A 13,434-nucleotide genomic window follows, 5' to 3' on the forward strand; every position below is an offset into this window, starting at 1 on the left:
TGTGTTTCGTCCTTGGCCAGCGCCGTCAGCTCTGTTCCCCAAGCCCCTGGTCCGAGGACAGGCAGGACTGGGGTTGAGATGAGGTTCTCTGCTGGGTGAGGAGCGCTGTTGCCCTTCTCCTGGGAGGACCGGCGGGGGCTCAGCATGGCTGGGCAGAGGGTGTGCCAGTGTGGCTGGGAAGGTCACCCGGGTGTAAGGGGGCTCCAGATCTGGGAGAAGAGCTCAGGGACTCCGTCCGCTGTCTCCAGTCCCCACATCTGCCCATACTGAGCTGGTGCCTGAACGTGAGATGGCAGAACCGGGGCGCTGTGGGAGCTGTGTCTCTGGCCTGTGTAGAGAGGTTGGGGGACCCAGGAGGACAGGCCCTGGACTTGGGGGAGTGGCCTGGTTGAGTTTCTTGGCACCCACAGTGCTGGGCTACACCAGCCCCTTGGCCCAGCAGTGACACTGGGCCCTCCCCCAAGGCTTCTGCCTGGAGGAGGCCCTGGGCTGGTGGGGCGGTCGCACAAGCTCTTGGGCAATATGGAGCCTCTAGGCCCCTGGTCTGCCTCCTGCCTCACTGCAGGCCAGTTCTAGATTCTGTGCTGGGTGGTGGTGGGCAGTGTGGCCCTCAGGCCGGTGGGGCTCAGAGGGTGCAGAGACTGCTGGGCCATCTCAGATGCCCCATCTGCTGGGAGCTTTTGCCCTTTCTGAAAAATTCCTGTTGAAGTGGGCACCGTATCTGGGAGCCCTCTGGGCCTCAGGCTGCTCATCTGTGAAATGGGCAAATGCTCTGCCCGCAGTGGGTGCCTGGAGGAAGGCTGGGTTTGAGTCTAAGGAGGGTCAGAGAAAGGGACCCTAGAGAAGGCCAGGGGACTCAGGCTTGGCCAGGGAATAGGGCCCAGGAGACCCCAGCCTTACCCCCTCTCCAGGAGGAAGCCTCCTGCTCCCATCTCCACCAGGGCCAAGGCCCTGGGCAAATCTCAGGGAAGGGTCAGGTTGGCTTTGTGGCCCCAGGCACAGGGTGCTGCTACTTCCTGTCTAAGTGACCACATCAGCTAGCGGACCCTGTGCAGATGCCTCCTAGATTTCCCAGGAGCCCCTGGACAGTGGAAGGGAGAGTGAGTGCTACATACAGGCATGGGCAGGTGCAGGGGGGGCCGGGGGCCACCTTGGAACCACCGCCAGGCCCTCCGCAGCCGGGCCACGGGACCATGCAAGGGCCCTCAGGTCGGGAGGGGTAGGGTTGCTGGACATTCGGGCCCCGAAGTACACGTGGCGGTGGCCCGGGGAAGCCGAGTGCAGGAGAGGACCGCAGGCGGTGGGGAGTGTGGAGTGGGCCCCACGCACCGCGTGTGCCTACTTCATGCCGCTGCGCAGCACCTGGTTGGCCGCGATGAGCATGACGCTGATGATGAAGGCGATGGCGAAGGCGCAGATCAGGCTCTTGCGCACACACGTCTGGCGGATCTGCTGGTTGGAGCAGGCTGTGGCCGCCCGCCAGGGAGCACCAGAGAGAGACAGACGGGGACAGCGAAGCGCGGAATCAGGAGCCGCCTGCACTGCCCGCACGTGGGCTTGTCCCACAGGGACACAAGGCGTGGGGCAGGCAAGGAGGCCCCCAGCCATTCCCTGCAATCCCCGGGGCCTCCTCCTCCCCCTGCCCCCAGCAGTTGGCCTGCCCCTAGGTTGGGGGAGCTCTGGGGGCCAGTCACTCACTCTCCACATCCACAGGGCACTCCTCAGCGGTGCCCAGGTGACTTTCCTCCTCCGTCATAATGATGTTCTCAATGTCCTTCATGGACAGGTGCTCACAGAAGGTGTCGTACAGCAGCCGCTTCAGCTCATCCACGGTCAGCTTCTGCATGTCGCACTTGGGTTGGGGAGGAGACACAGTGCTCTGGCCACTGTCACCACCACGGCTGCCACCCAGCACCCTGTTGCCACACAAGCCCAGTGACAGGCCTCTGGATTCTGGAGGACGGGAAACTACTCGCTCCATTCCTTGAGTCCTTGACCACACCAGCCTCCCCGGGCTGGCCCCTGGCCCTCTGGAAGATAAGACCTCCAGGGGACAGATGCCCTGGCCATTCACCGACCCTGTACAGCCCTCCACAGTGTGTACAACCCTAAGTCCCAACCAGACAACACTTACCTTCCAGAAGACAGTGTCAAAGTCAGTGCCATGGAACTTCTCTGGGATCCCCGAGGTGGAAAGCTTGGGTCCCAGGAGGGTCACAAACTCCTCAAAGTCCACTTGGCCATCACCTAGGGCAGGCACAGGTCCAATCAATGGGCCAGCTGACAACCGGGCTGGGTTCTGGGCCACCTCAGGTCACAGGGTACCTTGGGCAGGTCCCACCTCCTCTGAGCCTTGAGTTATTTTCAGGGACTAAAACCAAATATGGTGATTGCAAAGTGGAGATGGGGTGCAGCAGATGGGCCCGAGCACATGGGAGAGCCTTGCATTTTACTCAGAAACGTGGCTTCCCAGCAGGTGTGGGGCCTGACATCCTCACCCCACAGACAGGAACTGAAACTCAGGGCACAAACTGCACAGACCACCACCTGCTCTGTGGGTGGAGGGGAGGCAGGGATGGAGGCCCATGGTGGGGGTGGGGGGGACAAGAAGAGGAGACTGGATATTACCAGCCTTTTTTACTAGGTTTTCCTTAATAAAATGCCAGGTGGCAAATACGACTAAATGATATTTTATTTGGGGTGATGGGACCTGGGGTACTTAGTATAGCCTTTCTACTTACTTCTCTGTGCTTTAAAAAAAATTGCTCGGGAGGCACCTGGCTGGCTCAGTCCGTACAGTAAGCAACTCTTGGTCTCGAGGTTGCAAGTTTGAGCCCCACATTGGGCGTAGAGATGACTTAAAAATACTATCTTAAAAAAACAAATTGCTCAGAATGCAGAGCTAGAGAGGCAGAGTCTCTAAACCTCCGTGTGTGGGTGTGGCTGGGGCCATCGCACTCTAGTGTCTATTCTCCAGGCTGCGAAATGAGGCCAGACCTGGCTGCCTACCGCCATGGGCTTGGGGGTACCTGGAGGGTGGGCTCGGCCTCAGAGGCCCAGGTGAGGGGTGAGGAGACGGAGGCAGGGGTTGGTGCTCACCATCCATGTCCAGCCTCTGGATGATAACTTCCAGCTCCACCTCATTGGGCATGTAGCCCAGGGAGCGCATGGCCGTGCCCAGCTCCTGCTTGGAGATGAAGCCATTGCCATCGCGGTCAAAGACTTTGAAGGCCTCACGGATCTCTGTGGGGGGAGCAGAGCAGGTTGGGACCTCGCCTCTGTCCCCAACACCCCTTCCCTAAGCCACCGGCATCCCCAAACCTGCAGCCTGAGCCCGGCTCTAAGAATCCACCAGGGAGCCTGCAGGTCTTGTCAGAGACAAGTGGCAGGTGGTGGCCCAAGTGTCCACCATAGCACTGCCTTCCTGGAGCTCAGGGCCAGCCGAGTCAGGCGGCAAAGGTGTGCCCAAGCCTGCAGCACGGCCAGGATCACCCTGGGGATGGGTGGGGTGGGGTGGGGGGAGGTCCTCCTTCTTCCAGCCAGGCTCCCACAGCCTCCTAGGGTGTGCTCACGACGACCCCGTGTGGCAGGTAAGCATGAGTCCCACCGCGCGGGCTCCTGGGGCCTGGCTGCGGTGGCCACTCTGTGAGGGGCCAAAGGCTTCCCTGTCCACCCCTCATTCCTTCCATCATCCTTATCGCATGCTTCCTCATCCTTATCGCATGCTTCCTCCCCTGGGCTCGGCTTGGAAACTCCAGCCAGCACTCCTTAAGGATGCCCCATGAGGCAGCCGTCAGCTCCCGCTCAGAGTCAGGCTGCAGTTCCGTGCAGAGACTGCCTCCCCAGCCCGAGGTTAGGGGGAAGGTGGAGGCTGGATGGAGGGGCCCCAGCCAGCCCAGGCCTGCTCAGATGTGGAGATCGTCCCCTGCATCGTACAGACGGGGAGACAGAGACCTGAGGATCTGGGTGACAGGGACAGAGAACAATGCACTGGGCTGGGAGCAGTGAGTGACCTGGGACCAGTCCCACCCACAGTAGAATGCCCAGTAGTAATGTGGGTACAACAAGGGGTTTTACCAAGCATGTCCAGGAGCTGTTGAAGGGTCCTAACCTCTCCCCGCTCACCTTAGTTCTACCTGCTATCCCTTCGTGGCCACTCAGCCCAGGAAGAGCCCTCAAGAGCATTTTTCTTTGGCCAAGACGGGAACCTCACCCCACTCACACCGCCTGCTCCAGCATCCTTGTTCACCTGCCAGCCTCTTGGCCTTTGCCTAAGCTGTCCCCTGGCGGGGATTCAGCAGACAGAATCCTGTCCCTGGGTGTGAGTGTGGGTGTATTTGGAAGCAGAGACAGATGAAAATGGTCCACACTGCAGACCTGGAAACTGAGGCACAGAGAGGCAAAGCAGCCAGACTGGGGTCAGTTTGGGGACAAGGCAATTTCTGGTGAGAGCAGGAATCTGGCTGGCCCAGGCCTGGCCTAAAGAGACTATGAACCCCTAAAACAGACTGTGGAATCCTGTGCCATGGGGGCCCTAATCCCACTGGCCCCATCACAGACTAGGGGCTGGGGCAAGGAAGCTTGGGTCAAGGGCCCAAAATCTCATCCAGCTCCTCCTACCTGGTGTCTGCACCCAAGGCCTGGAGGTTAGACCAGACGGCACACAGGCCAAGACAGAGACAGTGGGCTGCAGCCAAGCGGACCCCCAGATCCTCTGACTCTGGACCATACCCACCCATCCTAGGCTGGGCCAGAGAATCTGGTCTGACCAGGGGCCCCCTAGGCCAGAAAGCAACTGGGATAGGAGATCTGGGCCACAGGCCCAGGGGTTTCTATAAATCCCAGACTTGGAACTCCAAGCCAACTCCCACCTACCATTCTCCCAGGCCACTGACAAGATGATAAGCTCCCCACCACCAGAGGTCTCTAAGGGGGGGCCCCGGCTGTCATGAAGGTGGCTAATGGGGTCCTATGGCTTAAGGGTCTCCAGGTACAGACTAAGGCACCAACAGAGCAACAAGACACACAGTCCACCACTTCTACCACCCTGACCCAGTCCCAGGCTCTCCCAGCTCAGGTGTCCTGAACTCTAGCAGGAGGGGCCCTTTCAGCCCTGGTGAGCACCAGGAGGGTTCCACGTCCAGGCCTTTGAACAGGGAGCTCCTTTCACTTGGAAGTTCTTCCCCAAACCATGGCAAACTCGGATACCTCTCAGGTTCCTGGCATAAACAGCATCACCTTCCTGGTGTCCTCCCTGCGCCCCAGCTGAGTTCAACCTGCTTCTGGGCGCCCACAGACCCTGCCCTGCCCCATGGACCACACTGGACTATGAATGAACTATGAAGGCTGCCGCTGGGGCCCCATGACGGGAACAGTGCCTGTCTGTCAAGCATAAACGTCACTGAACTAGTGAGTGAATGAATGAATGACTGATTTGGGGGGCCTACCCTTCTGCAGCACAGACAGAAAAGATCTGGGCGGAAGTGCATGCAATACCCAGTGTGAGGTCATTATTCGGAGCCCGGGTACTCCTAGTTCACTAACAGTCCTAGTAAGAGTAAGTGTTGGCCACCACAGAAGAGAGGAATCAAGCTGAGGCCTGGGCTGAGGGTACATCCCCAGATTTCCGGGTGAGGGGCTGGTTTTGGAAGGAAGAACCCAGAGTCAAGCACCCCATCTTTCCGGGTCCCTCAGTTTCCTCCTTGGTAGAGACCCACTGGGAAATTTGCGGTGGGTATGGCAAAACCCTTGACGCACAGTGGGACTGCCACAGATGCTGGCCCCCTCCCCTGCAAGGAGCTGGGGTCCAGGCTGTCCCTCCCACCCTGGCCAGGTGTGGCCCCCAGAGCCGGGTGTGGCCCTCAGAGCCCATGGCCACTTCAGTTGGAGCCCCTGGTCCTCTTCTGGAAGATCTGAGGAAATGCACGGGACTGGACAGGAGACAGCAGAGGGCAGGGGAATCTTGGTGATAGACCCTGAGGCAGCCTGACAGGCCTCAAGGCACATCAGCCCTCCGTCAGGAAGCTGGAGGCCAGAGACGGGGTGCACACGCTGGAGGTCACTTGTGAATGGTGGGGCAGCGCCTGTCCTCTGCCGCAGCTGCCATTCTCCGCGGCATTGGCCCCACGCCCCACCACTTTGGCGGCCCTGAGTCTACGCAGAAGCGGCTGTTGGGCTTGCAGGGAAAACGGGCAGGTCAGGGCTCCCCACCCCATACTCCGAATGCCCTATTTGGCCACTCTCAGTGTGGGCTCCACTGTCTGACTGAGCAGGCCAAGTGCCAACCTCAGAACCCTGCCCTGGTGACTGTCTGCCTGTCTGTCTGTCTCCTTCCTCTTCTCTCTGGCCAGAAAGGGCTGGCCTAGGACTTGCAGCCACTGCACTCCTACCCTCAGGTGCTCAAGTCCGCTGATGCCCCTGGGCCAGCCTCCATGCTCCCGCAGACCCTGGGAGGCTTGGCTGGGTGTGTGTGTCATGGCAGGGATGAGACGGGGTGTGAGATACAGGGAGAAGCTGGAAAGCCTGTGTCTCTCCTTCTCCAGGGTCAGACAGGCTCCGGGCCAGCTTTGCCCAGCCGCGTCTACCCTGCCAACTGCCACCCACGGCTCCCTAGGGCCACAGGTCCCCAGGTGCCTTTGCCAGACCTTCAAGGACTCTTCTACCCAGCCTTTCGCGGAGGCAGCCTTCCTGCCCTGTCCCCCCGTCCATCCTGGGTCCTTAACTCAAGAGCTTCACCAATCTCTCCACACTCCAGGCTCTTACTCCTGCAAGAACCCCCCTACTTGGCCACCCCTGCGGCAGCATCGGGGTCAGCAAGCCCCTGCTGCATACCAGTCCCCTCGATAAGAGCCTCCATTGTGTCCTCTGCCACCAGCAGCCCTGGGGAGGGGTGATGCCAAGCCCCTTTCACAGATGGAGACACCGAGGCGAGAAAGGCCAAGTGATAGTCCAAGGTCACTCTGTAAGCGGACGGTACAGAGATTCGAACCCAGGCCTGCCTGGCTGGAAAGCCCTCATCCACCCCTTGCGCTCTCCACCTCCCTTGTCCCTCTCCCCCTCAGACTAACCGCCCCCTGGATTTCTGCGGCAGGCACATAATGTCTGCAGCATTTCATCCCAAGCTGCCGGGCTTCCTCTTCTCTGCACGTGTGGGTCCCCCACTGGTGGGTGTCCTTTCCGCAAAGGGCCTGGATCTTACCCAGGCACTGGGCGGCAAGGGGACGGGGGGTCTGCCACCTTTTCCATCCAGCCCCGGCACTCAAGGACCACCGGGGCCTGCAGAGACTTGGTCCCCCAGGAGGGCTTTTGGAACGCCCACAGGCAAGAAGGGGGGGTCAGCCATGGAGGACTTCTTGCCCTCACCTACAGCTGCCCGCAGGCTAGGAGATGGGCTGGGGTCACCCAGGCACCTGCTTGTTCCACGACCCCCTCCTGGTCACCCCAAGGAGGGCCCTGCCCTTCAGATGCCCCTGTGCCACGGTCCCTCTGCTCCTCAGGGCCCAGGAGAGGGGGACAGGAGAGAAGCAGGGAGTGCGTTTGGTGTGGCTGGTGACTAACACTGCTGGGTTTCTGCCAGTGTGCCCGCCAGGCAGCCCAAGTGGAGCCTGCGGCCTCCTCACCCCTGCACTGCCCTCCCTGTGCCTGCTCACCCCTCTATCCCAGCCTCTTCTCAGCTTCTCAGGTCTGCACCCCAGGGCTGGGAGAACAAGAGAGGAGAGACCCAGCCAGGCCCATAGCCGGGCTACCAGCGTCAGAGTGGGGTGCTGGGAGCAAGGATAGGGAATGAGGCGGAAGCTGCGTGGGTTTTGGGGGGAGAGTGTTGTCCCCTGCCCAAGTGGCCAGGAGGAAGGGACAGAGGGCCCCTGGAGGGAGACACTGGCAGGAGGTTCGGGGTGACCTAGGGCAGGAGGAGACAATGGTGGAGAAGAGATGGCTGTGCCCCATCCCCTGCCCTCTTGGTCCTCATTGCACCTCCTCCTTGTCCCAGGCACTGGACAGACAAGGCAGACACTTGGGCTTTGGGATTCAAGGCAGCAGCACTCATCTCTCTGTTCTGCCTGATTCAGACACCAGACCCTGTCTCCGTGGCTCTGCCAGCCTCTGGGGACTTTCAGGGGACTTGAGAGGAGCAGGTGGCTCATAGTCTATGGTACAGGGTGTATATGTTGGGGGAAGGGTAGCTACCTTCTCCCTCTTGATCTTCCCTTCACCCAGTCTGACTCCCCCAAGATCTACCCTCTCCAGGGCTGGGGGATGAGGGAAGACCTCTCTACATGACTTCCCCTGTGATCCCGTCATCATCCCTGACTACATTGGTGTCTCAGCTGCACCCCCCAAGCCCTGATGAGCTCCAGATCGCAGAGACCCTTGGCCCCAAGATAACTGAAGAGAGGCCCAGCCTCTGGAGATCTCAGCCCCTCACGCAACAGCAGAAAAGTAGATCCCAGGGGCCCAAGACTATCAGCCTCAAACCCCCACTCCACTCCACATGGGGCCCTAAGAGGTCTGGGGGATGGAAGGCCTGAGAACCTGCCCCCATCCCAGGAGGGAAAGAGCTTGCAGGCCCCAGGGTTCTCACAGCTCTGCAGAATCTTCCGTCCAAGGACCCCAGCCCCTGACCTCTGCTCTCATCCTGTCCAGCCCCTTGCCTAAGGTCCCTCTTCATGCTGAAAGGCAGAGGGACTACTGGGGGAAACAGATTTGGGTCCCAGCCTCTGCCTTTCCCTTCCAGGCTTGGTTATCGAGACCAAGCCGCCCAATCTGGCCACTTGTTGTCGCCACCACCTCCTGGGCCACCCTCCCAGCGCTCTGGGCTGGGGGTCCCCGCAGGGTTGTGGGGAAGGGGCCAAGGCTGCAGGAGGGACTGGGGACAGCCCCGCAGGCGGCAAGAGCAGGGCAGTCGCCCTCTCCCCCTTCTCCGGCTGCCCTAGCAGATTGGATTTGAAAAGCGACACGAGCGGAATGTCAATTCGAGCGCAGAGCCGCGGGCGGGCGCCGCGGAGGGGATCAGGATGCGGGTGCTCCGGCCGGGCCCTCGCGGGGGGCGCAGCTTGGACCCCCACCCAGACCGCCGCGTTGCCGCACCGTCACCGCGGACTGCGCGGCCCCGTGACCCCGCTGCGGGGCTCGGCAAGTTTCCGCAGCGCGGGGGACCATGCGGGTAGGGGCTGGGCCGCCCCTCAGCCTTGGCTACCCCCACCGCGGCACCCAGAGGTGCGAGTTGGTCCTGCCTCCCCGCGCAGCTGCTCTCTGGAGCGTCCACCTGGCAGCCGACACCTGCGGACGGCCCCCCGCCCCCTGCGCCCCTAGTCCGCGCTTCACCTGGGCGCACAGGTAGGAGGGCCGGCGGGCAGGGGTCCCGGCGGGGCACTCACCCTCCAGTTCGTCCTCAGGGATGTCCACGGGGCGCTGCTCCGACAGCAGATTGGGCACGGTGTAGATGCCCCGGTACATCAACGCCGCCGTCACCGGGTGGAACGGCATCTTGGAGGCTCCGCGCCCGCCCGCCCGCCGCAAACTTTGAGGTCGGGGCTCATGGGCCGGCGGCGGCCCGGGGGGCGGCTGGAGCGGGCGGGGCGCGCGGCTGCGGAGGGCGGCCCGGCGGCACCAGCGGTGGCTAGACTAGGGGCGCCCCTCCGGGGGCCTAGCGCCCCCGCGCCCCAGGCCGCCGGTCCATGCCGCCCCCCTCCCTCCTCGGGCTCCCGGCGGGGGCCCCGCAGGGGCGACGGGGGCGGCGCCGCTCGGGCCTCTCCGCTCGGGCCGCCGCGCGCTGCGCCCGCCGCGCCCGCTCCTCGGTGCCCCGCGCGCTCCGCGCTGCTCACCGCCCGCTAGTCCGCTCGCCGGCGCGGCCGCCCGGCCCGCCGCTCCGGCTCTCGCTGCCTCCCCTGCTCGCTCGCTCGCTCGCTCTGTGCAGCGCTGGCTGCGCTCCCCGCCTCCCCCGCCCTCCCGCCCGCAGCCTGCCCGCCCCCTCTGCGCTCTTCCCCCCCTACCCCGCCCGCCCCTTCCCGCCGCCCGTCCCTGAGCGCTCGCCCCTAGTCCGCCGCGGGCTCCTTCTCCTCTTCGCCCTAGGTTCCCCTTTCTTTCAGCGGGGGATCACTTATCTCTGGCCCCAAGTCCGCAGCCACCGGGACCAAGGTGGGGGTGGGGCCCTTCCTTCCAGCCCCTTGGCCCGCCCCCACCCCGCAGGAACAGAGCAGGGAACTGACGACCAGAGACCTGGCAACGAGGTGAGATGGGCCCCAGGCGCCTGGGTCCTGGAGGAGAATCATACAGTTATTGGTGCCAGGAGGGGCTCCAAGGTGGGGAAACTGAGGCTGAGAGAGAAGGGCGTTGACCAAGGTCATAAGCCGCTGGTGGCAGGCAGGAGCTTGGGACAAATCTGGGGCAGGCTCTCCTGCCTGTGGCTGAAACTTGGCGGCTGACCTTGCTCCCCCCCACAGTAGAGCCCCAGTCCTGGCTCCTTTCCAAGCCCCCACCACTCTGCCTGGGGAGCTGCCAAGGGTCTGCTTCATGCCTCTCCCCACCCACAACTCAGGGCACTGAAGAACAGAGAGGTGGCTGGGTGCTTGTAGGGCCTGGTGTGAGAGCCTGTCTGTTCACATGGCTGGTTAGACCCATGTGTGCTCAAGACTCACCCAGGCCCCAAGGCACGTGTGTGCATCGAAGTGAGGGGGCAGGTGTTTGTGGGAGCAGCATGTGTGTGCATATATCTGTTACCCAGGAGGGTGTGTTCATGTGTTTTTGAGTCCACACGCAGATGGATGCATGTTGGGAGTGTGTATGGAAACCTACGTGTGCCAAGGTTGTGAGCTGGCAGGGGAGGGGAGGGGAGGGCAGGAGCTTCTGGGTAGGAGCCTGTGGGTGTGGGAGGGGGGTGGTGTGCAGACCCATGGACTAGGAGTGGCATGGGCATGGGAACACAGATGTACATGCATATATATGGGGGAGGGCTTGACCCCCTGGCCTCTCCATGGCCCCAGCTGCTGGACCTGTTCCTGGAGGCCCTACCGGAACCACCTTCAATCAGCCAACAGCCCCAGCGGGAAAGCTGATTGCCACGGCCCAGCCCAGCCCTGCCCTTCCCAAGCTGATTACATTTTTCTGTTTGTTTCTGCTTTTGTCGTTGATTAATCACAGCCCTATCTTGGGGCCTGGGGAGAGGGGGCTCAGGGACAGATGTCAGCCCTGGCCCCCAGCACTCCTCGGGCATGGCTTGGGAGGGAGATACCAGCAGCGTCCCCAAACTGCAGAAGAGCCAGGAAAAACCTCAGCTCTTTGTCTGTCTCCCCAGCCTCTATGGATCAGCTGGGTGCCCCTTAGAACCAAGGGCCAGGGGTGGGAGAGGCCCCCCAAAAGCCCTACCCCAAAGCCCTCCTCATCCATCTGTCTCCCGGTCTGACGATGTACTGTCAGACTGGAGTGTTTTCAGTTCCCTAGGTCTTCTGGTGCCGCAGAGGAGTGGGGAGGAAAGAACCCAGAACTTGGAGCCAGGGCTCCTGTCTCTACCACCCCCTTGCTGCCATGGGACCTTAGTCACCTCCCTTAACATCCCGGGGCCTTGGATCCCCCCTTCATGAAGTGAGGGTTGGCAGTGCCACCTTCCAGGCAGTGGTAAGGATGGAGTGATGTAACATAGGAGAGGTGCCTGACAGAGTATCCCTGTAGCTCTTGGGAGTTTCCTATTAGCATGAAAATTCCCCCCAAGGAATATGAATTAATAATAATTATAGCTGCTATGTATTGATCAAGAGCTTGAGCTACAGTGGCTCTCTTTCGTTTTTTCCTGAGTGCTCAGGCTGCACCAGCCCAGGGCAAGTAGTTCTAAATCAGGACCCCCGCACCAAGGAAGGCTGGGCTGGAGCTTGCCAAGGGGCTGATGGGAAACCCGGCTCCCAGCGGCTTCAAGAGGGGCTGTTAGAGAGTACGTGGTCACCCGCCTGACAGAGGGACAGTGCCAGCTATAGCCTCTGTAGCTCCCAGCCCAGAGGAGAATTTCCAAAGGATGGGGCAGAAAGGGTCCTTGAATAAATTAAGCAAAAATCAAGTGAGTGGGTCTGCCCAACACAGCCCAGTCCTGAGAATCTGCCCTGAGGGAGGGCATGAGTGTCTAGGGAGACAAAGCCCTCCTTCTGGTCTGTAGATAAGGGTCAAGTTCTACATCTTGTGACCAGGCTGCTTCCTCAGACAGACTCCCATCAGGCCAGAGGGACAGGACCTGATGGGGTTTATAGCCCCAAGGTCTCGGTACGCCCCACCGCTTGGGCCATCCCTGACATCCTTGTCTCTGGTGACTCAGGCCAGTCCCTGTGTCTCCCCTGATCCAAAGCCATGACCCACAGAGCTGACTGTGGGCCCAGGCGACTTCCATGTGACACCAGCCTCACCTGTCCCCCTTTCTTGATCTGCCCATGGGTACTTGGGCTATGCACATAACCTGAAAGCCATCCCCAGAACCTCTGAAAGCAGTTTGTCCTTGCCTCCATGTATGGTTGAGGGCAACCCTGCTAAGGGACAAGGATGGGTCGTGTATCGTTGTGAGGCAAGGCAGGGGTTTGAGCCCAAGGCAAGAGCTGGGTTAGGGTAAGGGTGAGAGCTTCAGGAACCAGGCTCTGGGTCATTCTGATTACATCCCTCGGGGCTCGGAGGGAGCCATCACAGACCTCCTCAGCCCTCCAGCACTGTTACCCTCAGGTCACGGGGCAACCCCTGGGTGCTAGGTCCTACAAACAAGTCAGGCCAGGAGTCAGAGGATGAGAGGGAGTTGCTTGTACCCGGAGCTCACAGAACAGCATCAGAATGTTGAGCAGCGTGGTCAACCTGGCAGCTCGTTGTCTGGTGAAGGGCGGGGGAAGGGAGGGCAGCTTGTGTAGAGGAAGGTCACAAAACCAGCTTGAAAAACCTTGGACATAGGGTGGGTGAGGCAGTGCCACAAGGTTGCCTTGAGAACCCAGGCCTGGGCATATGCCTTTGGGTGACTACACTTACCTCTCTGAGCCTTAGCTTACACACCTGTTAAATAGAAACTGATCTAGTTCCCAGAATGAATGCTTAGATCCTTCACGTGAAGTGTTCAGCGCACAGTACTTGATAGTTCTTACTACGAGTCAAGGGAACTCTAGGAGGAAAAGCCAGGGTAAGCAAGAGTTCAGAAGTGTGAGAGGACCACCCTTAGCCCTGGAGGGCGGGCTCTGTATGCCCCAGATCTGCTGTCTGGCACAGGACTCGACTGGGCTTGGGAAATTGACAGGGGCTGCCTGAACCTCTGCTGGATGAATGAAGGAGAGAACGAATGAATGAATGATCATCCACCAGCCCACCAGCCCTTCGGCATTGCAGCCCCGTCCTCTCCTCTGCACGTCACTGGGGAGCAGATGGCGTGATTGCAGGGTGTGAATTATGTCTGTCGCTCCCCCATCTGGGGAAGGTGCTGCCGCC

At 61.0% G+C, this 13,434-nt stretch overlaps 1 protein-coding gene and 1 long non-coding RNA gene across 2 annotated transcripts; both read right to left on the minus strand.

The window, feature by feature from the left end:
* Positions 1–124: 124 nt before the first annotated feature.
* On the minus strand, positions 125–9,694 carry CABP7 (calcium binding protein 7). The gene is made up of 5 exons (XM_032309344.1): positions 9,375–9,694; positions 3,100–3,243; positions 2,135–2,247; positions 1,699–1,852; positions 125–1,466 (listed from the first exon to the last, which is right to left on the minus strand). The coding sequence occupies exons 1-5, from the start codon at positions 9,481–9,483 to the stop codon at positions 1,339–1,341; spliced, it is 648 nt and encodes a 215-aa protein (XP_032165235.1). The 5' UTR covers positions 9,484–9,694; the 3' UTR covers positions 125–1,338.
* Positions 9,695–10,226: 532 nt separating this feature from the next.
* LOC116571428 lies at positions 10,227–13,110 on the minus strand. Its single transcript, XR_004277887.1, has 2 exons — positions 13,009–13,110; positions 10,227–12,898 (listed from the first exon to the last, which is right to left on the minus strand). It is a non-coding gene; the product is annotated as an uncharacterized LOC116571428 (long non-coding RNA).
* Between the last annotated feature and the right edge of the window lie 324 nt (positions 13,111–13,434).

Source organism: Mustela erminea, chromosome 13 (assembly GCF_009829155.1).
Source record: "Mustela erminea isolate mMusErm1 chromosome 13, mMusErm1.Pri, whole genome shotgun sequence".
Taxonomy (NCBI): domain Eukaryota; kingdom Metazoa; phylum Chordata; class Mammalia; order Carnivora; family Mustelidae; genus Mustela; species Mustela erminea.

Bases quoted from the DNA above. Each gene is read 5' to 3' on its own strand.
- CABP7 (XM_032309344.1), bottom strand. From the start codon at position 9,483: ATGCCGTTCCACCCGGTGACGGCGGCGTTGATGTACCGGGGCATCTAC. The intron at 2,248-3,099 runs GTGAGCACCAAC...TGCCTGCCCTAG, and splicing joins CCAGAGGCTGGACATGGATG to GTGATGGCCAAGTGGACTTT. The intron at 1,853-2,134 runs GTAAGTGTTGTC...CCCCAACCCAAG, and splicing joins TTGACACTGTCTTCTGGAAG to TGCGACATGCAGAAGCTGAC.